Raw genomic sequence first — 23,545 nt, 5'->3', positions numbered from 1 at the left:
CCCCAAGATCTCCCGCCTTCCACTTTTTCTGATTAGTTCACAAGTTTTCCCGGGTTGCCGCAGTGAGGAGGAGCCGCCTGGGCGCGGAGATGCTCTGTCGCATTTAGTGGGCCCAAATTTAGACGCCACTGCGCCTGCGTACACCTTTCCCCCTCCTCCCAACAGAGTGAAATAGGACTTTAGGGCGCCCGCCTTGCGCAGGCGCGGTCAGGGGCAGAGGCGGGGCCGGGAGCGAGGCGTAGGGGGTGTGGCCAAAGCGCAGTAGGGGGCTCTCGCGGTTGGTAAGGGACGTTCGGGAAGAGTCGGTTGGGGGCGGGAAGGGGCTGAGCGGGGGTCCTGGGAGGGTTCAAGGGGTCCAAAGGGGAAGGGGGTACAGGGGCCAGGTGAAGGGACAGATGAGGAGATCAGAACAGCCTTAGAGCTCAGGGGCTAACTGGGTGAAGCCTCGGGTATCTAGGGGAGCAGTGGTGGGAGAGTAGAGCCGGCTAGCGTACAGGGGGCGAGGGCAGGCTATTGAGAGATGGGGGTGAGGGTCAGGACCAGAATAATTCCTTCAGAAAAAAGTAGATGAGGTTGTAAAAAGGGACGGGAGTAGGGATCCCAGATTCGGGTAAAAAATAGATTAATGAGGATGGGAGGGTGGGAGGAAGATCTTAAAAGTGCCCACTATGTGTTAGTACTCGAGAAAGAGGAGGCGGGCTGCAGGCATGGAAGCTGAGGGGATAGTAGAGAGAAGCTGAGAGAACAGCCGCAGGAAAGATTTGAATAAGATGTCAGGACGCTGGCTTTTCTGCCTGGGGATCTAGGCTGCCTGGATTCCCAAGGTCTTGGGGAGGGTCTAGCCCTGCATGTGGCCACATTCAGCTGGGGCCAGGCCTTGGGCCAGCACTTTAACAGGGAAGGACCCAAGAGTCATGGCCTGGTGGTGTCTGGATGGGCTTCCCTCAGGCCTTGCTGAGCCATGGAGAGAACTCTGGAGATGGTGCTCAAGACCCCTGCACTGTGTACCTCCTTTCTCACCTCTGGCCAGGAGCAGCAGGGACCACAGAAACTTAAGGAGGAGGGTAAAGGCACTGCCCAGAATCCTGAAAGTATCAGTAAAGCCTCAGAGCCCCTCTCAGTCTGTCTCTTTCAGTAAATTCTCTCCACTTGGTAGTTGCTTGGGTTCCATGAGGAACCAGGTTGAGACAAGCAAGTGAATTTGGGGTATCTCCTACTTTGGGGAAGTAGGAAAAGAGCTGAGCATCGGGTGGACCTGGCTGTAATTCAAGGATTATAACTTTGTTATTGTAGGGGCTTTCTCTTTGGAAGGTGGCCTGAAAATTGAACTGGAGTGTCTTTGTTTCTCCTCTTGTCCAGGGGAACATAGATGGCTGGAGACAGAATCTAGAGCCTTCAAATAATGTGGAGATGTTTCCACCTTCAGGTCAGTGGGACCAGACAAGGGGAGTGGTGGTTGTCTCTGCCTGGGAAACTGACCATCTTTGTTTTTGTAATTCTTCAGGTTCCACTGGGCTGATTCCCCCCTCCCACTTTCAAGCTCGGCCCCTTTCAACTCTGCCAAGAATGGCTCCCACCTGGCTCTCAGACATTCCCCTGGTCCAACCCCCAGGCCATCAAGATGTCTCAGAGAGGCAGCTAGACACCCAGAGACCTCAAGTGACCATGTGGGAACGGGATGTTTCCAGTGACAGGCAGGAGCCAGGGCGGAGAGGCAGGTAGGGATCCATCCACGCCGTTTTCTCAGGCTTGCTTGCTAGTGACCCTTCCTCACTGGAATAAACTCCTTACCCTATTTTGGCCCTAGTTTCCAGAACATACTCATTTTTATGTAAGCAATTAGTTCCTACAGTGCATAAATAATAAAGCAGTGTGCTAAGTGCTAGGGATGAGGATAACAATAGTGAATAAGACAAATCCTGACTTAAATTTGTAATTAATAAGGAATCTAAAATCCTAAGAGGGGAGATAGATTGACCACCAGCTGATGGTAAAGCATAGCATGAGGCAAGATGAAGAAGTGCAAACTAGAGGTAGAGACCCAGCACTGTGGCAGTGTGTGTTCATTCTGATGGAAGAAAGCCTTTACAGAGGACGTGCTGTGGGAGCTGGCCATGCTGTCGTATTGTCTGTAAACATTCTTATTCTTGTTTCATGTGTCTTTTCCCAGATGTACTGGGATATCGTTCTGCCATTTTGCTCCAGAGTAGGATTACATTAGAAGAAGCAGCATGATGAAGAAGGAATACTAGACTGGGTGTCAGGAGACAGAGACTCTATTTCTAGTTTGGCTACCAGCTAGAGGACATTTGGCAAGTCACTTAATTTCCCTAGCCTACAGATCCCTGCTACTAAAAAAAGAAAGAAAGAAAGAGCCAGATATGGCGGCTCACACCTATAATCCTAGCACTTTGGGAGCTGAGGCAGGAGGATCACTTGAGCCCAGGAGTTCAAGACCAGCGTGGGCAACAAAGCGAGACTCCGTCTCCACAGAAAATAATTAGCTGGCTGTGGTGGCATGCATTTGTAGTCCCAGCTACTCAGGAGGCTAAGGTGGTAGGACCCCTTGAGCTCAGAAGTTGAAGACTGCAGTGACCTATGATCCAGCCACTGCATTGAGGCCTGGGTGACACAGTGATACCCTCTCTCTAAAAACAACAACAACAACAACAATCTCTTATAGTCCTGGATCTCAGAGAGCTGCCTCAGGAGCCATGTTCCAAGCTGGATTAAATTTCACGTGACATTGGTAGACGATTTCTCTAAAGGCTGGCACTGTGTTATTTATGTACTGTTCTCTCAGACTCCTCATAAAGTATACCTAACACTCAATAAATGCCTTTTTTTTTTTTTTTTTTTTTTGAGATGGAGTCTCACTCTGTCGCCCAGGCTGGAGTGCACTGGGGAGATCTTGGCTCACTGCAAGCTCCGCCTCCCGGGTTGACGCCATTCTCCTGCCTCAGCCTCCCAAGCAGCTGGGACTACAGGCACCTGCCACCACGCCCAGCTAGTTTTTTATATTTTTAGTAGAGACGGGGTTTCACCATGTTAACCAGGATGATCTCGATCTCCTGACCTCGTGATCCGCCCGCCTCGGCCTCCCAAAGTGCTGGGATTACAGGCATGAACCACCGCGCCCAGCCAATAAATGCCTTTTAACTAGCACCTGGCCTCACCATATTGATACTGGAAGCTCACGACCTCTCTTTGCCCATTCCTCCCTCAAACTTCTTGCCCTTAAATTAGAATTGAGAAGTCCCTGTGTGTTCTTCCAACCTTTCCACTTAAAATGTGTGGCCTAAAAATAAAAAAAAAAAGACAAAAAACCACCAAAAAACAAAAAGAATGTGTGGCCTAATGATATACACATTTGATGTTGAATCCTCCTGTATGTAGCTCTCTCTAGGGAGATCATGTTCCATGATCTCAGCCAGACTTTAGGTCCTGTGAGTCCAGGCACTGGACTCAACATGCTCAATAGGGCTTTGATGAATGATGATGATGTCAATGCAGACATCCCCATACCCCAGCTTCAGCACCCCCTTCACCTCCCCACATGGAAGCAGAGGGGTCCTCTTTTCCTTCTCCTGGCTATGTTTATGCCCTCAACTATCCTTCCAGCACTGGAGACAAGTCTCACCTGCACTAACCTGTCTTTGAAGGTCCTGGGGGCTGGAGGGGTCACAGGCCCTGAGCCAGCAGGCTGAGGTGATCGCTCGGCAGCTGCAAGAGCTGCGGCGGCTGGAGGAGGAGGTCCGGCTCCTGCGGGAGACCTCGCTGCAGCAGAAGATGAGGCTAGAGGCCCAGGCCATGGAGCTAGAGGCTCTGGCACGGGCGGAGAAGGCCGGCCGAGCTGAGGCTGAGGGCCTGCGTGCTGCTTTGGCTGGGGCTGAGGTTGTCCGGAAGAACTTGGAAGAGGGGAGCCAGCGGGAGCTGGAAGAGGTTCAGAGGCTGCACCAAGAGCAGGTGAATGCAGGGGTAGAAAGGATTCAAAATCATAACGGAGAGCTGGGCAGTAGCTTCCAAGCAAAGAACAGGTATTGCAGAAAAGACCCTCCATGAGTAGTGAGTAGTAGAGTGATGAGACCTTTGGTGAAAATAAACACACATGGCCTAGAAAGATGGATAATTTGGGTACTTTTATCTTAATTCAGGTTGCACTTTTCCCCCAAGACTCAGGTGGCCTCCCACCACTTGAAGCCCTGCTTCCCTTTCTAGTAGGAAATAGTTTGCCTTCCTACTTTACTCCAGGTACCAATTCATCAGGGGTATTGTGGAGGGCAGTGAGGAAGGTGGGTATAAGGGGGCTATGGTGGACTGGGAGAGAGAGATTATTCAGTCTGCAAACTCAGTGCTTACTCTTTGCCATCTCTAAGACTCAGTGACCAAATTAGCCTGAGTCCTGCCTTCGTGGATGGAACTGACAGCCTCGTGGGGGATATACACATCCACATTTAATTTAATCATAATTAATTGCAATCAGGAGGAATGCCTTGAAGGAGAAGGACTAGAAAGCACTAACTTAATCTGGGGTTCAGGGAAGGCCACTGTAACCAATTGACATGTCAAGGAAAGAAACCATAGGGCTGGGTGCAGTGGCTCACGCCTGTAATCCCAGCATTTTGGGAGGCCGAAGCAGGCAGATCACAAGGTCAGGAGTTCAAGACCAGCCTGGCCAACATGGCGAAACCCTGTCTCTACTAAAAATACAAAAATTCACCAGGCGTGGTGGTGCGCACCTGTAATCCCAGCTACTTGGGAGGCTGAGGCAGGAGAATCACTTGAACCTGGGCAGTGGAGGTTGCAGTGAGCCGAGACTGTGCCATTGTACTCCAGCCTGGGCGACAGAGCAAGACTCTGTCTCAAAAAATAAAATAAAATAAAAAAGGAACTGGGAGAAAACAAGGGAGAATTCCTTTATAACCTTGTAGTGGGCAAGGCCTTTCTACCTGTGAGTCAAAATCCAAAATCTAGAAGCTGTAAAGGAAAAGATTGATCCATTGACTTTATAACATGAACATTAGGAATAGCCAAAAAGAAAAAAAAAAAGCTATATTTATAGCTCAGATCACAAGAAAAGGGTAATATCCCTAATATAAAATGTGTGCCTAGAAATTGGTAAGGGAAAGACCAGCAATCCAATCAGAAAATGGACAAAGGAGATTCATGAAAGAAACTCAGAAACAAGAAGCTAGGCCAGGCACAGTGGCTCATGCCTGTAATCCCAGCACTTTGGGAGGCCGAGGTGGGCGGATCACTTGAGGCCAGGAGTTCAAGACCAACCTGGCCAACATGAAGAACTCTACAAAAAAATACAAAAATTAGCCGGGTATAGTCGTGGGCGCCTGTAATCCCCCAGCTTCTTGGGAGGCTGAGGCAGGAGAATTGCTTGAACCTGGGAGACAGAGGTTACAGTGAGCTGACATCACACTCCAGCCTGGGCAGCAGAGCGAGACTAAAAAAACAACAAGCTACCGTTTGTGCTGAATAGGAGTTGGCCAGTGAAGAGGCGTGTGAGGTCCAGTGGTAGCTGGAACCCACTTGGTGGGACAACAGGTGAAGGCGGGGACAGGAGGCCAGAAGGCTGGGGCACAGAGATGAGGGGCACTGAGTGTGCTGCAGAGCCCAGGACCCAGGGCACAAGGCCTTGGCCACTTCAGAACTTGCAACTTTCCCTTAAGAGCAATGAGCAGGCTGGGCACAGTGGCTCATACCTGTAATCCTAGCACTTTGGGAGGCCAAGGTGGAAGGATCATTTGAGCCCAGGAGTTTGAGACCAGCCTGGGCAACAAAGCGAGACCCCCATCTCTATTTTATTAAAGAAATTAGGGCTGGGCATGGTTGCTCACATGTGTAATCCTAGCACTTTGGGAAGCTGAGGCGGGTGGATCACTTGAGGTCAGGAGTTCGAGACCAGCCTGGCCAACATGGTAAAACCTCATCTCTACTAAAAATACAAAACTTAGCTGGGCGTGGTGGCTCATGCCTGTAATCTCAGCTACTCGGGAGGGTGAGGCAGGAGAATCGCTTGAACCTGGGAGGCAGCGTTTGCAGTGAACTGAGATCGTGCCATTGCACTCCAGTCTAGGCAACAAAGTGAAACTCCATCTCCAAAAAAACAAACAAAAAAAATTGTTTTTTCAAGTAATAAGCAACCGTTGAAAGGTTTTTTTTTTTTTTTTGAGATGGAGTCTCGCTCTGTCGCCCAGGCTGGAGTGCAGTGGCGCGATCTTGGCTCACTGCAAGCTCCGCCTCCCGGGTTCATGCCATTCTTCCAAGTAGCTGGGACTACAGGCGCCCGCCACCACGCCCAGCTAATTTTTTGTATTTTAATAGAGACGGGGTTTCACCGTGTTAGCCAGGATGGTCTCGATCTCCTGACCTTGTGATCCACCCACCTTGGCCTCCCAAAGTGCTGGAATTACAGGAATGAGCCACTGCGCCCGGCCTGTTGAAAGGTTTTAAGCAGGGAAATAACATGATTAGATTTGTATTTTATGTCTAAAAAGTTTTGTCATTTATGTCCCCCAAATTAACTTTATTGTTGTATGGAGACAGGGCTAGAGGAGGCAGACCAGGAAGCAGGGTGGGCACTTTGCCCTCCTTTCCAGTCCATCCCATGACTCTTGGTGGCTCTGACACCCCTGCAACCCTTTGAGGTGCCATGAGCAAAAGACACAAAATTCCTCCTTTCCTGGAGCTTTCCTTCCAGTGTGGTCCGACAGATAGTAGCACATACACATAAGCAAGATATGGTCAGTGCTAAGTGCTCAGGAGGACGTGAACAGCTGATGGGGCAGAGTAGGGTGGGGAGGGACGGTATTAGAGGGCCCAGTGAAGCCACCCTGAGGAGGGGCTATTGCCTGGGGTCTGTGGAGCAAGGAGGGGCCGCTGTCTGGTTCTCAGCAGACTCCCCATGGCCGGAGCGGGGAGCAGTGGGAGAGCCTCCAGGGTGAGCTCAGGAGGTAGGTAGAGGCCGGGTCCCCCGGCCTGTGGGTGTGGAGAGACACCTGGGTTTTGTTGTGAATGCTGTGAGAAGCCACTGAGGGTTTGTAAAGACTAGTTAGGAGATGGTCGCTGTTGCCCAGGCAAAAGATGAGGGTTGGTGGCAGTGGAGACGGAGACAGAGAGGTGAAGATATGTTTTGGGGGAGATCGGACAAGAACTCCTGATGGGTTGTGGGGCAGCTGCGGAGAGTGAGTTGCCAGCTCTCCATTTGCTGTGCACAATTGGCTGATTGGTTGGGTCATTCTCTAAAGTCACAGAAAGTGGGAGTGAAGGGAACAAGGAAGGCCTCCATGTGGGGTCGAGCCTCTGCTGAGCCCCCTCTTCTTTCCGCAGCTGTCCTCTTTGACACAGGCTCACAAGGAGGCTCTTTCCAGTTTGACCAGCAAGGCTGAGGGCTTGGAGAAGTCTCTGAGTAGTCTGGAAACCAGAAGAGCAGGGGAAGCTAAGGAGCTGGCCGAGGCTCAGAGGGAGGCCGAGCTGCTTCGGAAGCAGCTGAGGTAGGTGGGCGGATGCCGACGGGAGCCCAGCAATTAGTGATGTGGTGGATCTGCAGGGCGCCCCACTGATGGCTGTCCCATTCCCACCCCAACCCTAGCAAGACCCAGGAAGACTTGGAGGCTCAGGTGACCCTGGTTGAGAATCTAAGAAAATATGTTGGGGAACAAGTCCCTTCTGAGGTCCACAGCCAGACATGGGAACTGGAGCGACAGAAGCTTCTGGAAACCATGCAGGTGAGGGTGCAGGAATGTATCTGTGTGCAGACTTGGGGATCAGGTTGGGAGGCAAGCGTGGCCCTTGGAAGAGCATGTAGAGCACAGCCTCCGGGAGAGAAGGTGGTACCTAAGGCAGCATGGAGGCCCTACAGAGGGGCTGCTTCCCTCTGCCCGCAGCACTTGCAGGAGGACCGGGACAGCCTGCACGCCACCGCGGAGCTGCTGCAGGTGCGGGTGCAGAGCCTCACACACATCCTCGCCCTGCAGGAGGAGGAGCTGACCAGGAAGGTATAGCCCAACTGCCAGACCCCTCACCCTCAGCCGCATCCTGCATCTACTGTCCCCTGCCTCCCTCCCTGTGGGCAGGAGGGGTCAATGTGCCCCAGAACCTGCTTAGATCTCCTTCCTGTGAACTCCTCTTGCTGTAGCTCATGCTGCCCAGGCAGGACAGAGGAGAAACAAAGATGCCACCTCCTTCCTCTCCTCCCCCAGGAGCCCACACTTTTCTCCCACTCCTTCTCCCTCAGGTTCAACCTTCAGATTCCCTGGAGCCTGAGTTTACCAGGAAGTGCCAGTCCCTGCTGAACCGCTGGCGGGAGAAGGTGTTTGCCCTCATGGTGCAGCTAAAGGCCCAGGAGCTGGAACACAGTGACTCTGTTAAGCAGCTGAAGGGACAGGTCACTGCACTCTCTTTTCTCCCGGTATTCCCTCCCAGCACCTTGCTCCTTCCATGAAGGTGGCATCCATTCAACCAATGTTTATTGAGTGGTTGCCACATGCTGGGCACACAGCCCTGAAAAAAACTGAAATGTGGAGCTTGCATTCTAGAACAGAGACACAGAACACGCAAGTAAACAGACAATGTTGGGTAATTATATGTGCGATAGAAAGATTGAAGCCGGGTGCAGTGGCTCACACCTATAATGCGATCACTTTGGTCTCGAACTCCTGACCTCAGGTGATTCACCTGCCTCAGCCTCCCAAAGTGATGGGATTACAGGTGTGAGCCACTGTGCCCAGTCAAGTAATGCCAACAGTTTGGGAGACCAAGGCAGGTGGATCACTGGAGGTCAGGAGTTCGAGACCAGCCTGGGCAACATGTGAAATCCCATCTCAACTAAAAATACAAAAAATTAGCCGGGCATAGTGGCTCATTCCTGTAGTCCCAGCTACTCTGGAGGATGAGGTGGGAGGATCACTTGAGGCTGGGAGGTCGAGGCCACAGTGAACTGTGATCCCATCACTGCACTCTAGCCTGGGTGACAAAGCGAGATCTTTTCTCAAAAAAAAAAGAAAGTAGTAAGAAAAATTCAAAATATAATGTGATGGAGAGACTGTGGGGTGAGTCAGCCTCAGGTAGGATGCTCAGAGACAGCCTCTCTGAGGAGGTGACAGCATCTGAGGAGAGTGGCATGGTCAGTTGGTGGGTCTTGTGGGGTGGGTCAAGGGCTATTCCCATCTTCGAGTGGGCACATGGAACATGGAACATGGAACACTGGGCTCAGATTCCATCCTCAGAACCTAAGCTTCTGTCTCTGCGTGGCATTCATTCTTTTTCTTTTCTTTTCTTTTCTTTTTTTTTTTTTTTGAGAAGGAGTCTTGTTCTTGTCGCCCAGGCTGGAGTGCAGTTGCCTGATCTCAGCTCACTGCAACCTCCGCCTCCCAGGTTCAAGTGATTCTCCTGCCTCAGCCTCCCGAGTAGCTGGGATTACAGGCACATGCCACCACGCTCAGCTAATTTTTGTATTTTTAGTAGAGACGGGCTTTCACCATGTTGGCCAGGCTGATCTTGAACCCCTGACCTCAAGTGATCCATCTGCCTCGGCCTCCCAAAGTGCTGGGATTATAGGTGTGAGCCACCGTGCTGCGACCCGCCCCCGTCCCCTGCCCCCCCTTCCCCCAGCCCCTGCATGGCATTCTTACAGAGATCTCTGCACCTGCCACTTTGCTTCCAGTGCCCCCCTCAGCTTTTAGCTCTAGAGGGCCCTGCCCAGCTCTCTCTCCTCCCCCAGGTGGCCTCTCTCCAGGAAAAAGTGACATCCCAGAGCCAGGAGCAGGCCATCCTGCAGCAATCCCTGCAGGACAAAGCCGCAGAGGTGGAGGTGGAGCGGATGGGTGCCAAGGTTGGTGTCAGCCTACTAGAGACTCGGGGAGGGCAAGGGAGCCCCTGTTCTGGGGCTGCAGCCAGGACTTAGGGAGGGACTCTGTCCTTTGCTGCATCCTCCCCAGGGCCTGCAGTTGGAGCTGAGCCGTGCTCAGGAGGCCAGGTGTCGGTGGCAGCAGCAGACAGCCTCAGCCGAGGAGCAGCTGAGGCTTGTGGTCAATGCTGTCAGCAGGTATCAGGGATGGAGGGGTGGGTGGAGTAGTGTTTCTGCCACCTCAGGTTCCTGGGCACCTTGTTGCTGAGGATCCTCAGGCAAGAGGGACTGGAAAGTGGCCACTGGAGGCTACAGGGCTGGGCAGATTTAGCTCTATCAATGTTCCTGTGTTCGTTTCTTTTCCTGGGGAAGCCCCTTCTGCATTCATACCTGATTGCTTGTTATGAATTTCCCGTTGCATGTTTGGCTGGAGGTGAGGCCTTGCTTCCTCCTGCAGTTCAGTCTAGTAATGGCTTGAGCTAAATAGAGCACCCGGGAGGATCTTCACTTGCAGTATTGTTCAAGGATGGAGAGTGTAGACACTTCATCTTCCTTTTTTTTTCTAAAATTTTACGGGCAATCCGTTTCACTGGAGAAAAATTTAGTCTATTTATTTATTTATTTTGAGACAAAGTCTCGCTCTGTCACCCAGGCTGGAGTGCAATGGCGCAATCTTGGCTCACTGCAACCTCACCTCCCTGGTTCAAGTGATTCTCCTGCCTCAGCCTCCCGAGTAGCAGGATTACAGGCATCCTCCACCAGTGTCCTCCACTACGCCCGGCTAATTTTTGCATTTTTAGTAGGGACGGGGTTTCACCATGTTGGCCAGGCTGGTCTTGAACTCCTGACCTCAGGTGATCCACCCACCTCAGCCTCCCAAAGTGCTGGAATTACAGGTGTGAGCCACTGCACCTGGCCTAGTCTATTTATTTAAAGCTATATACTTACTTGCTTATTATATACTTAACTTGCTTACTATTCCATCTAAAATATAAGCCAGTTAGTTTCCTTCTAAATCAATTGCCAGCCTTTGTCTCTCCTACCAACTTCCTAGTTGTTTCATTACCTACAATTGTTGTATGACCTTCAGAAAAACCTCTAAGAAAACAGCAAAGCTTCTTTGTGCTGGTGATGACTTCCCCTCAGCCTTAGACACTGAGGTACCCAAGGCAGGTAGTTCTTTTTTTTTTTTTTTTTGAGACGGAGTCTCGCACTGTCACCCGGGCTGGAGTGCAATGGCACGATCTCAGCTCACTGCAACCTCTGCCTCCCGGGTTCACACGATTTTCCTGCCTCAGCCTCCTGAGTAGCTGGGATTACAGGTGCACACCACCACACCCGGCTACTTTTTTGTATTTTTAGTAGAGACAGGGTTTCACTATGTTGGCCAGGCTGGTCTCGAACTTCTGACCTCGTGATCCGCCCGCCTCGGCCTCCCAAAGTGCTGGGATTACAGGCTTGAGCCACCGTGCCTGGCCGGCAGGTAGTTCTTAGCACAGTCTCTGACTTGTAAATGTTTATTGTTATCGTGAGGCTCTTCTTGATGGGTTAATTTAGATAAAGATAATTTTTGGTTTAGCGAAATTAAGATGCAGGATGAGTCCTTGCCCACCACTTCCTTCTCTTGGATTTGTACCTTAGGGACTAATTTAGCTTTAAAAATTATGAAACATTTCAAACATGCACGGAATTAAACTAGTTATAATGACCTACCACCCAGGTTCAATCCATTGCGGGTGCCCCCTACCTCCAGGAGAACAGAAAGATGCACTGTGGACAGGGTTTGACTTTGGTACCAGGCGATCACAGAAATGGTCTGTGTAATGATGCATTTGCCGAAAGTCCTCCAGGCTTAAAGCAGTCCAAACTCGGATTGTTGCTGGGTTTATTAGATTGTCTCTAGGTAATTGGAGACTTTAATAAGAGCTGTGGTAGGTGTTGGAAGCATCTACTGGAACAATTTCCAGATCAAAGTGAACTTTGCTGTGCTGCTGGGGATGCAGCTGCAAGCCTTCATCATCATGTGTTTTTCTGTGGGTGCAGACCTGGACTCTCCTGAGGAAACCCCAGCCCGGCCCCAGACACTCCTTGGCCTCCTCCTGGGGCCTGTTTAAGCTGCTCAGTTTTCATGAGCCAGGTTGGTCCTACTTTTGGCACAGCCAGCTGGTAAAGCATGTGGACCTGCCCGTCATTGGTGCTAGATCGACACTCCTGGGCTTGGAGAGAATAACTTTGTTTTCTTTTGTTTTTTTGAGATGGAGTCTCGCTCTGTCACCCAGTCTTGAGGGCAGGGGTACGATCTTGGCTCACTGGAACCTCCACCTCCTAGGTTCAAGTGATTCTCGTGCCTCAGCCTCTGGAGTAGCTGGGATTACAGGCATGAGCCACCATGCCCGGCTAATTTTTGTGTTTTTAGTAGAGACAGAGTTTCACCATGTTGGCCAGGCTAGTCTCCAATTCCTGACTTCAGGTGATCCGCCCGCCTCGGCCTCCCAAAGTGCTGGGATTACAGGCAGGAGCCACTGCCCCTGACCAGAGAGGATAACTTTACTCTTTGATACACGATAGTGAGCAAAACACAGTTGTGAGAAATAAGCTTAAGAGGTTGCTTAAAAAGATAGTCATTTAATGCATTCTTGGGGCAAGGGTCCTTTAGATAATTGACGGAAGCTGTGCGTTCTGTACTTGTATAATGGGACAGGATTAAAGGGAGCTGTCTATACAAGGCACAGCAAGTCCTTTGGGAATGAGGGGAGGCATGGAGGATCAGTGACTTGTGCCCTCTCCAGCTCTCAGATCTGGCTCGAGACCACCATGGCTAAAGTGGAAGGGGCTGCTGCCCAGCTTCCCAGCCTCAACAACCGACTCAGCTATGCTGTCCGCAAGGTCCACACCATTCGGGGTGCGTAGGACAACTGCAAGCCACATCCTGCCCCCACCCCACCAGCTCGGACTTTCTTCTTCCTGACCCAGCTCTCTCTGATCCCACATTCATTCACCTTCCTCCTTTGACCAGTCCTTGCGTCTCTTTTTCCCTTACTCCCTGTCCCCACTTTCTCCCATGCAAACTTCATCTCTTTTTCTCCCTGCTTTTTCCCTCCCAGGCCTGATTGCTCAAAAGCTTGCCCTTGCTCAGCTGCGCCAGGAGAGGTGAAGTTTGGGCACTTTGAGGTGGATGGGGCTTTAGGGCATTGGCTGCTGGGACCCCCAAAACCATGAGGACTGAGGCGGGATGGGGGCTTTGGGATCAGGCAGCTGGGTGATTTCTCCTGACTCTGTTTCTCTTCCCCGTCCCAGCTGTCCCCTACCACCACCAGTCACAGACGTGAGCCTTGAGTTGCAGCAGCTGCGGGAAGAACGGAACCGCCTGGATGCAGAACTGCAGCTGAGTGCCCGCCTCATCCAGCAGGAGGTGGGCCGGGCTCGGGAGCAAGGTACACCTGGTTGCCAGGGGGTGGAGAGGATGAGGAAAAACCCAGTGTATAGGGTGCTGGGAGAGGCCTGACCCAGCACCCCCTCCTTTTAGGGGAGGCAGAGCGGCAGCAGCTGAGCAAGGTGGCCCAGCAGCTGGAGCAGGAGCTGCAGCAGACCCAGGAGTCCCTGGCTAGCTTGGGGCTGCAGCTGGAGGTAGCACGCCAGGGCCAGCAGGAGAGCACAGAGGAGGCTGCCAGTCTGCGGCAGGAGCTGACCCAGCAGCAGGAACTCTACGGGCAAGGTGTCAAGAGGGAAAGGGGTGCTTCCCTTGGAGGGTGGGGTGGGAACTACGAATCAAAGCTCCTGCTGATATGCCCCATCTGCACTTTCACCCCAGCCCTGCAAGAGAAGGTGGCTGAAGTGGAAACTCGGCTGCGGGAGCAACTCTCAGACACAGAGAGGAGGCTGAACGAGGCTCGGAGGGAGCATGCCAAGGCCGGTAAGCCTTGCCAGGGTGGATAGGGCCTTCCAGGAAGAAGGAAGTGTTAAGACATAAGGTTATTATTTTCCCCTCAAAGTTTGTTCAAAGCTTCATTACAGGAAGTAATGAAGGTATCCAGGAATAGCACAGATGAATTATCACATCGTGAACACACCCATGTAGCCAGCACCAGATTAAGAAACAGCATATGGCCGGTCACGGTGGCTTATGCCTGTAATCCAAGCACTTTGGGAGGCCGAGGGGGGTGTATCACCTGAGGTCAGGAGTTTGAGGCCAGCCTGGACAACATGGCGAAACCCTGTCTCTACTAAAAATACAAAAATTAGCCAGGCCTGGTGGTGGACACCTGTACCCCAAGCTTACTTGTGAGGCTGATGTGGGAAGATTACATGAACCCGGGAGGTCGAGGCTGCAGTGAGCCAAGATTGTGCCACTGCACTCAAGCCTGGGTGATAGAGAAAGACCATGTGTCAAAAAAAGAATTGTGTAATGAATGTATCTTCTCTAACTAAATATAGGAGTTAACATTTGCCACATTTGGTCTGTTATTTATATACACGCATATTTGTACATCTTTTGAATCACTTTAAGTTGTAATCATTTAATGTTTTGTTGTTGTTGTTGTTGTTTGAGACAGTCTTCCTCTGTCACCAGCTGGAGTGCAGTGGCATGATCTTGGCTCACTGTGACCTCTGCCTCCCGGGTTCAAGCCATTCTCCTGGCTCAGCCTCCCAAGTAGCTGGGATTACAGGCGCCCACCACCATGCCCAGCTAGTTTTTGTATTTTTAGTAGAGACGGGATTACACCATGTTGGCCAGGATGGTCTCGAGCTCCTGACCTCCTGATCCGCCCGCCTTGGCCTCCCAAAGTGCTGGGATTATAGGCGTGAGCCACCGCGCCTAAGTAAGTTGTAAACATAAGTTGTTCAGCCGCATCTCCCAAAGCCAGTAAATTCTCCTATATAGCTGCAATCATCACACTTTAAGACAGTGAACACTAATTGCACAAAATCTAACCCAGTTCATATTCAGATTTCCCCTGAGGAACTCCAGGATGGTTCAGGGATGAGGAAGATACTTAGGTTCAGATTCCCAGGCTCCTAGAGCATCAGCCCACCCCTCCAACTGTACAGAAGAGACAGATCCACAGAGCAGAACAGCCTCCCCAAGCCACAGAGTTGGTGACCCAGCGTTTGTTCCTGTCTTCATGGTGCCTGGCTGCCTCTGGCCTGACTCACACCTGCTTCCTCTGTGCCTTGGCCTCTCTGTAGTGGTCTCCTTGCGCCAGATTCAGCGCAGAGCCGCCCAGGAAAAGGAGCGGAGCCAGGAACTCAGGCGTCTGCAGGAGGAGGCCCGGAAGGAGGAGGGGCAGCGACTGGCCCGGCGCTTGCAGGAGCTAGAGAGGGATAAGAACCTCATGCTGGTAGGAGACAGGAGGGCAGACAGGCAGACACTAGGGCCCATCCTGGGCTGGTTCCTGGGCTAGAGGTGTGGAAAGAGGATGGTGAGGGAGGCTCTATCCGGGCTAGGTTTAACCCTCTCCTTCCCAGGCCACTTTGCAGCAGGAAGGTCTCCTCTCCCGTTACAAGCAGCAGCGACTGTTGACAGTTCTTCCTTCCCTACTGGATAAGAAGAAATCTGTGGTGTCCAGCCCCAGGCCTCCAGAGTGTTCAGCGTCTGCATCTGTAGCAGCAGCAGTGCCCACCAGGGAGTCCATAAAAGGTCTTGGGCCAAGCACAAAGGGACAAGGGACAAATGCGCGCACTTCAGGAATCTCCTCTTCAGACTCTCGCATGATGAGTGTTGTTCTCTGCGGTCCTTCGAGGCCCTTAGCCTCTTTTAGCGATGCCCAGCTTGGACCAAAAAGCCTCCTCTCTCCCATTCCTCATTTCCTGTGCCAGCCCTGTTTCCTCTGTAACCACGAGCACCTTCCCTTGTCTGGTGCTTATCTGCTGTCTTCCTTCCCAGGGTCCCTCTCTGTCCTGCTTGATGACCTGCAGGGCCTGAGTGAAGCCATTTCCAAAGAGGAAGCTGTTTGTCAAGGAGACAACCTTGACAGATGCTCCAGCTCCAATCCCCAGATGAGCAGCTAAGCAGCTGACAGTTGGAGGGAAACCCAGCCTGGGGGCTGGGAGGATCCTGGAGAAGTGGGTGGGGACAGACCAGCCCTTCCCCATCCTGGGGTTGCCCTGGGGGATACCAGCTGAGTCTGAATTCTGCTCTAAATAAAGACGACTACAGAAGGAGCCATTGTTTGGAAATGTTATTTCTGGGAATCTGTGGGAATTCTCCCTGCAGCCATCTCTCTTGGAGACGTGAGAAGTGGTCCCACCCATAGCTCTCTCTATGGGTGGCACCTTTTCAAATCCTTTTTCTAGGCAGCTTTGGAAATGTTTGGGAAGCTCCTGCTTTTCTTTATTCTCAACTTTTGTTTTAAAACTCTTTTCTTCTGGAAGATGATAAATGCTAGGAGTGGGGAAGATGAAACATTCACTCGTTCAACAGGAATGTCAGAGCCAGGCACTGTATTAGCCTGGGGGCCACTTGGACCCTGAGAGCCTACATCCTAGTGGGAGAGCGAGCGAGCAGATGGGACCTAAACAGATGAACGAGATCGTTTCAAATAAGTGCTTGAAGAGAAAGTACAGTACGATGATGTGATAGAAACTGACTCTGGGGAGAGGCCTCTGAGCAGGGGACCTTGTGCAGAGGCCTGCCTGAAGTGGGCTCCTGTGGAGGCCAGGAGGGCTCTGTAGAGAATGCTCAAGGATGCTGCTGCGAGGCCGAGATGTGGCCAAGTTTGGATTTTACTGTAAGTCAATAGAAAGCCATTGGAGTACTTCTTTAAAAACGGGGAAGAAAGCCAGGTGTGGTGGCTCACGCCTGTAATCCTGACACTTTGGGAGGCTGAGGCAGGTGGATCACCTGAGCTCAGGAGTTTGAGACCAGCCTGGGCAACATGGTGAAACTTCGTCTCTACTAAAATACAAAAAATTAGCCGGGTGTGGTGGTGTGAGCCTGTAGTCCAGCTACTCAGGAGGCTGACACAGGAGAACTGCTTGGACACGGGAGGTGGAGGTTGCAGTGAGCCGGGATCATGCCACTGCACTCCAGCCTGGGTGACAGAGCGAGACTCAGCCTCAAAAAAAGAAGAAGAAGAAGAAAAAAAACCAGGGAAGGGGGCCCGGTGTTGTGGCTCCCGCCTGTAATCCCAGCACTTTTTTTTTTTTTGAGACAGTTTTGCTCTTGTTGCCAGGCTGGAGTGTAGTGGCACAATCTCAGTTCACTGCAACCTCCACCTCCCAGGTTCAAGCAATTCTCCTGCCTCAGCCTCCGGAGTAGCTGAATCCCAGCACTTTTTTGGGAGGCCGAGGTGAGCGGATCGCTTGAGCCCAGGAGTTTGAGACCAGCCAACATAGGGAGACTCCATCTATATAAAAAATAAAAATAAAAAACATTGGAGGGCATGGTGGCGTGCACCCATGGTCCTAGTTACTCCAGAGGCTGAGTTGGGAGGATTGTTTGAGCCCAAGAGGTTGAGGCTGCAATGAGCTGTGATCGCACCACTGCACCCCAGCCTAAGAGAGCGAGAACCTGTCCTCACTCCCCAAACAAAGGGAAGACGCAACATGATTTGGTGTACATTTTTTTTCCTGAGGGACTTACTGGATGGTCCCTTCCAGAGTGAGGTACACACATCCACGCACTGTGGTCAGCGATTGCTCCTGGCACCCAGCGCAGCAGATGGGTGGGTCTAACAAGGTCACTTCCCCCAGAGGGCATAATTGAGCAGTTTCCGCATCAGGTCCACGTGGGCCAGCAGCATGAGGCAGGCAGCGGCTGTGGCGCTTCAGGCCCAGGGCGTCCCCATCAGTGTACTTGGCCTGCAGCAGCCCCAGGTAGGCCTCCCACGTGTTGCCCACAGTCTTGCTGCAGGTGAAGCAGCGCACACAACTCCTGAGCTCAAGTGGTCCTCCTGTGTCAGCCTCCCAAAGTGCTGGCATGAGCCACTACGCCTAGCCTGGCCTGATATATATATATATATATATATATATGGGTTTTTTTTTTTTGAGACGGAATTTCACTCTTGTTGCCCAGGCTGGAGTGCAATGGTGTGATCTCAGCTCACCACAACCTCTGCCTCCTGGGTTCAAGTGATTCTCCTGCCTCAGCCTCTTGAGTAGCTGGGATTACAGGTATGTGCCACCATGTCCGGCTAATATTTTTGTATTTTTAGTAGAGACGGGGTTTCTCCATGTTGGTCAGGCTGGTCTTGAACTCCCGACCTCAGGTGATCCGCCCGCTTCGGCCTCCCAAAGTGCTGGGATTACAGGCGCGAGCCACCACACCAGGCCCGCCTGATGTATATTTTAAGACCTCTTTTGCTGGTGGAGGACAGGGTTTGTGTGAGGGGGAGGGATAAAGAGTGGGAGCAAGGGGGCCAATTAGAAGGGTGCTGGGGAGGCTCAGGGGAGGTGGTGGCTCAGGATGATGGGCTGGGTTTGGACAGGGTGTGGAGGGGCTTGCAGGTGGATGGTGGAGGAGTGTAACGAAGGTTTCTGCGTGAGCCCTGGAGGGAACAGATAAGATCACGCCATTGCATAATAAGGTGTTCCTTACTGTGGGGTAGCGGACCAGGCAGGGAACAACCTGGGAGGAATCAAATTTTATTTTGGACATGTTACTTCTGAAAGGCTAACAGACTTCCAGGCAGAAAGGTCCTTGAGGGAAACGTTCTAGGGGTCTCTCTGGGAGGCTTAGATCAAGGAGCTGAGACCAAAAGGAGAATGCGAGGGAGGAGGCGAGTACAACAGAGTTGGAGCCGAGGTCCTAGAGGCGGATAGGTGGATTCCTGAGGGAGGAGGAAGGGGCTGAGGTTGCTGGAGCCTGGCAGCTTCTTCCGGAGCCATTGGCAGGACTGATGCAAACAGCTCTGGGTGGGAAGAGGGAACCAGGATATCCTCCTGTGTCCTTCCTTTTCTGCAGTCATCCTGGGTGGCTGCCAGATGGAATTCCTTGGATGTCATTGCTTGGAGGTCCCCTGCATGCCTGAAGAAGGACATGGTGGAGAGCAGGATGCCTGGATCCCATGGGGGAAGGGAAGTGCCCAGGAAAGCACGAAGCCCCAGGGGGAGCTTTCAGTGCGGGGGTGAGTGGGGAGGCTGGGGTAGTAGCTGACACTGTCCCAGCTGCATCCCAGGTTTGAAAGGCACCTCCTCCCCCAGCGCAGGCATCCTGCCTCCCAACCCTGTAATTACGGTGCTTCCCAACGCCCAACGCGTGGTTTGCTCCCATTCTTTGGCTTCCAATAGTTGCAAGGGATGAAGGTGGACATCTCTGTGATTACGGAGATGCCAAGTGGGTATTGACTGCTCCAGGGTGTGGATGGAGGGTGTGAAAACCAGGGTGGGGTGACGCAGGCTCTGGGTCACGATAGGGAGAGCAGGCAGCTGGGTCCTGGGCTGGAGGACTAAAATAAGGGACGCCACCTTCAGGGGTGACACATCAGCCCAGGCCTTCCCAACGGGTTTGACCAGTTCTGTTCTGATGGTATTCCTGTGCCACTGGGCTGGCCCCTCCTCCACTCCTCCCCTATAAAGCCTCTTAGGGTTCCCAGGCACCCAGACTCAGCCCACCCCAGCTTTGGGGGCCAGTACATAGCCATGATCCTTAACTGGAAGCTCCTGGGGATCCTGGTCCTTTGCCTGCACACCAGAGGTGAGGTGGGAACAGAGGCAGGGACTGCAGTTTGGGGTGATGAGGGATACTCAAGATGGCGGAGGTGAACTGGACGCATGGGGTTGGGGACAGGAATTCAGGGGATGCAGAAGGTGCATCTGGCTCACCAGAAATGGCTTTCTGGACACATTGGGTGGGGGACATGGTGCAGAAGGTGCATTTGGCTCTCACCAGAAATGGTTTGCTGGCTCCATGTGGCAAAGTCGGTCAGGATTAACGTGGGGGGACGAGTTTCCTCGGAGCTGGGATCTGTGTTAAGGAGCTGGGGTCCTTGTAAAGCTGGGGTCTGTGTGCCTGGGGGCCAAGGTGTAACCCACTTTGGGTTGCAGGTTGGCCTGAGGACAAAGCTAGTGGGGTACCCCAACCAGGGGTGGATGGAGCTTATTTGGAGAAGTCTGGTCAGTTTAAAGTGGGTCAAGTGAACGGTTCAGATCCATCGGGGGTAGGGGTTCATGCCATTTTACCATCAGTTAAGTATTTACAAACCTACCGAGAGCTCTTTGAGAGTGACTTTTTTGGTCTGTTTGTGGGTCAGTTCAGGCTGCGTCTATCCAGACAGGCTCCTCCTCCTGGGGCTGGGGCTGGGTGGGGCTGGGGAGAGAAGCCCTCACCACCTCTTACCTTCCTCCTTCCTCCTTTACAGGCATCTCAGGCAGCGAGGACCACCCCTCTCACCCACCCGCAGAGGACCGAGAGGAGGCAGGCTCCCCAACATTGCCTCAGGGCCCCCCAGTCCCCGGTGACCCTTGGCCAGGGGCACCCCCTCTCTTTGAAGATCCTCCGCCTCCCCGCCTCAGTCGTCCCTGGAGAGACCTGCCTGAAACTGGAGTCTGGCCCCCTGAACCGCCTAGAACGGATCCTCCTCAACCTCCCCGGCCTGATGACCCTTGGCCGGCAGGACCCCAGCCCCCAGAAAACCCCTGGCCTCCTGCCCCTGAGGTGGACCACCGACCTCAGGAGGAGCCAGACCTAGACCCACCCCGGGAAGAGTACAGATAATGGAGGCCCCTCAGCCGTTCTGCTCCCAGGCATCTCCAGGCACCCACGCCCTCTCCACCCTCTGATTCCCCGTGAATTCTTCCCAATTTAGCCTGTCTCCTTAAACCTCTTCCTCATTCCCTCGGTTTTATTCTGAACCCGTAAGGTGGTGTTCTCAATATTTCCTGTCCCCTCCTGAGATCCATACTTAGTCCTCACATCGCCCGTTTTTTCCTCTGACAGCCTAAGCCTACTCTCCTACCTCACCTCCAGGCCTCGGCCCCACCTACCTCCCACCCGGTCTTCCTGCCCGCGCGATCGCTGGGGCAGGGCTATAGTACTGTGTTCCCTTCTGCCACCTGGTGGCCGGCGGCAGGAACTATCAGTAGACAGCTGCTGCTTCCATGAAACGGAAAAATAAAAATCATGTTTTCTTAATTCTGAATCTAGGCTGCTGCTTTAACTAACACTTAGGGTCTTTTTTATTTATTTTTATTTATTTGTTTTTTCTTTTTTGAGACGAAGTCTCGCTCTGTCGCCCAGGCTGAAGTACAGTGGCACGATCTCGGCTCACTGCAAGCTCCGCCTCCCGGGTTCACGCTATTCTGCCTCAGCCTCCCGAGTAGCTGGGACTACAGGCGCCCGCCACCACGCCAGGCTAATTTTTTGTATTTTTAAGCAGAGACGGGGTTTCACCGGGTTAGCCAGGGTGGTCTCGATCTCCTGACCTCGTGATCTGCCCGCCTGGGCCTCCCAAAGTGCTGGGATTACACGCGTGAGCCACAGCGCCCGGCCTCTTTCTTCTTTTTCTTTCTTTTTTTTTTTTTTTTTAGACGGAGTCTCACTCTATGCCCAGGCTGGAGTGCAATGGCACGATCTCGGCTCACTGCAACCTCCGCCTCCCGGGTTCAAGCCATTCTCCTGCCTTAGCCTTCTGAGTAGCTGGGATTACAGGTGCGCACCACCATGCCCGGCTAATTTTTGTATTTTAGTAGAGATGGGGTTTCACCATGTTGGCCAGGCTGGTCTCGAACTCCTGACATCGTGATCTGCCCGCCTCGGCCTCCCAAAGGGCTGGGATTACAGGCGTGAGCCACTGTGCCCGGCCAACACTTGTTTTTGACTATTAGGATGCCCTCTTCACAGTCCTAAACTTACGGAGACCTGGAAGTAACTTGAGTTCCTATCTTGCCCATGTCCAGCATGTAAGGCTCTGGGGCTCAGCAGGAGGAGGGTTGGAAATGTCACTATGCAAGTCACAATAACATTCAGGCCCACATTTCTCCCTTTCTGAGAACACCATATTAAAGAATGGGAAGGCAAGTTTCATCTCTGTTTAATGGCCTATGGCTTGGATACCCCTAGTGGTATATGCAAACCTTCCCAGGGGTGTGTCGGCAGGACCAGTTTTAAGGGAATCAGTTTCCAGATTAATATGTGCCCCCCCTAGAATGAATCTCCTGCTTGTCCTGGGCCTGACCAGAGTGCCCTTCCCAGAGCCGCCAAAGGTCAATAGGAAACAAATCAACCTTTCCCATCTCATTAAGAGATTCATTTTCTTTCTTTTTTTTTTTTTTTTGAGACGTATTATCTCTCTGTCGCCCAGGCTGGAGTGCAGTGGCACGACAGATATCAGCTCACTGCAACCTCTGCCTCCTGGATTCAAGTGATTCTCCTGCCTCAACCTCCCGAGTAGCTGGGATTACAGGTGTGTGCCACCACGCCCAGATAATTTTTCTATTTTTAGTAGAGATGGGATTTTGCCATGTTGGCCAGGCTGGTCTCAAATTCCTGATCTCATGGGATCTGCTTGCCCTGGCCTCCCAAAGTGCTAGGATTACAGGTGTAAACCACCACGCCTGGCCAAGAGATGCATTTTCAATAAATTACTTTTCATGTCTTTTTGTGTGTTTGTTTGAGACAGGGTCTCCATCTGTCATCCAGGCTGGAGTGCAGTGGCACGATCATGGCTCATATAGCTTCAACCTCCTGGGCTCAAGCAGTCCTCCTATCTCAGCCTCTGGAGTAGCTGAGACTACAGGTGCACCACCCCTGACTAATTTTTTGTATTTGTTTAGTTTTGTTTTGTTTTGTTTTGTTTTTAGAGATGGGGTTTTACCATGTTGCCCGGGCTTGTCTCAAACTCCTGAGCTCAAGTGATCGGCCCATCTTGGCCTCCCAAAGTGCTGAGATTACAGGCACGAGCCACCACGCCTGACAACTTTTTATGTTTAATCCTTGTGAATATTCCTAGTTTTGATTAATTGCAATAATTGCAATACAAATAGAATAACTGTTTCTAACACTTGTTCAAGGGCTTGTTCACGTATTTTTTAAAAGGATGCTAACAGATATGAAAGTTCTATGGCATTATATTCAATTTGCTACACTTAGAGTGATGTGCAGTCTCTGACAGACTGAACACAACAAATTGTTTTTAATTTTAAAAACTGATATGGCCAGGCATGGTGGCTCATGCCTGTAATCCCAGCATTTGGGAGGCTGAGGTAGGCAGATCACTTGAGGTCAGCAATTCAAGACCAGCCCGGACAATGGTGAAACTCTGTCTCTACTAAAAATACAAAAAACTTAGCTGGGCATCCCAGCTACTCGGGAAGCTAGGGCATGAGAATTGCTTGAACCTGGGAGGCAGATGTTGCAGTGAGCCAAGATCGCACCACTGCACTCCAGCCTGGGAGACAGAGTGAGACTCCATCTCAAAAATAATAAATAAATAAATAAATACATAAATAGTGATGTGATTTTTAACATGTATTTGCAATTCCCTGAAAAGCATACCCTTTGGAATGCTATTAAATGATTACAAATGTTAAATGTTGATTTAAAAATGTGCAAGGGGCCGGGCGAGGTGGGTCATGCCTGTAATACCAGCACTTCGGGAGGCCGAATTGGGTGGATTGCTTGTGGCCAGGAGTTTGAGACCAGCCTAGGCAACATGGCAAAACTCTGTTTCTACAGAAAATTTAACAAATTAGCCAGATGTGGTGGCCTGCGCCTGTAGTCCCAGCTACTCAGGAGGCTGAGGTGGGAAG

General features: G+C 51.8%; 2 protein-coding genes and 1 pseudogene across 20 annotated transcripts; 2 read left to right on the top strand and 1 right to left on the bottom strand.

Moving 5' to 3' along the window:
- The first annotated feature begins 66 nt into the window (after positions 1-66).
- Positions 67-16,021, top strand: CCHCR1 (coiled-coil alpha-helical rod protein 1). Of its 19 annotated transcripts, XM_055389973.2 has the most exons (19): positions 270-281; positions 949-1,064; positions 1,360-1,426; positions 1,505-1,718; positions 3,663-3,966; positions 7,342-7,505; positions 7,604-7,739; positions 7,899-8,009; positions 8,249-8,398; positions 9,734-9,844; positions 9,951-10,057; positions 12,649-12,761; positions 12,964-13,009; positions 13,157-13,293; positions 13,386-13,574; positions 13,671-13,772; positions 15,047-15,198; positions 15,326-15,497; positions 15,744-16,021. In XM_055389973.2, the coding sequence occupies exons 3-19, from the start codon at positions 1,411-1,413 to the stop codon at positions 15,866-15,868; spliced, it is 2,349 nt and encodes a 782-aa protein (XP_055245948.1). In that variant the 5' UTR covers positions 270-281; positions 949-1,064; positions 1,360-1,410; the 3' UTR covers positions 15,869-16,021. The 19 variants fall into 19 exon arrangements, with proteins under 19 accessions (XP_004043663.2, XP_055245940.1, XP_063563529.1 ...); XM_004043615.5 differs by having other exon boundaries at positions 67-1,064; XM_055389965.2 differs by having other exon boundaries at positions 210-281; positions 15,326-16,021.
- A 1,517-nt stretch (positions 16,022-17,538) lies between these two features.
- Positions 17,539-19,110, bottom strand: LOC115934979 (DNA-directed RNA polymerases I, II, and III subunit RPABC5-like; annotated as a pseudogene).
- A 288-nt stretch (positions 19,111-19,398) lies between these two features.
- Positions 19,399-20,930, top strand: PSORS1C2 (psoriasis susceptibility 1 candidate 2). Its single transcript, XM_004043612.5, has 2 exons — positions 19,399-19,493; positions 20,158-20,930. Exons 1-2 carry the CDS (start codon positions 19,439-19,441, stop codon positions 20,511-20,513), a joined length of 411 nt encoding a protein of 136 aa, XP_004043660.1. The 5' UTR covers positions 19,399-19,438; the 3' UTR covers positions 20,514-20,930.
- The last annotated feature ends 2,615 nt before the right edge of the window (positions 20,931-23,545 follow it).

This window comes from Gorilla gorilla, chromosome 5 (genome assembly GCF_029281585.2).
Source record: "Gorilla gorilla gorilla isolate KB3781 chromosome 5, NHGRI_mGorGor1-v2.1_pri, whole genome shotgun sequence".
Taxonomy (NCBI): domain Eukaryota; kingdom Metazoa; phylum Chordata; class Mammalia; order Primates; family Hominidae; genus Gorilla; species Gorilla gorilla.
The sequence above is the reverse complement of the archived record's forward strand: the minus strand, read 5'-3'. Positions and strand labels throughout refer to the sequence as shown.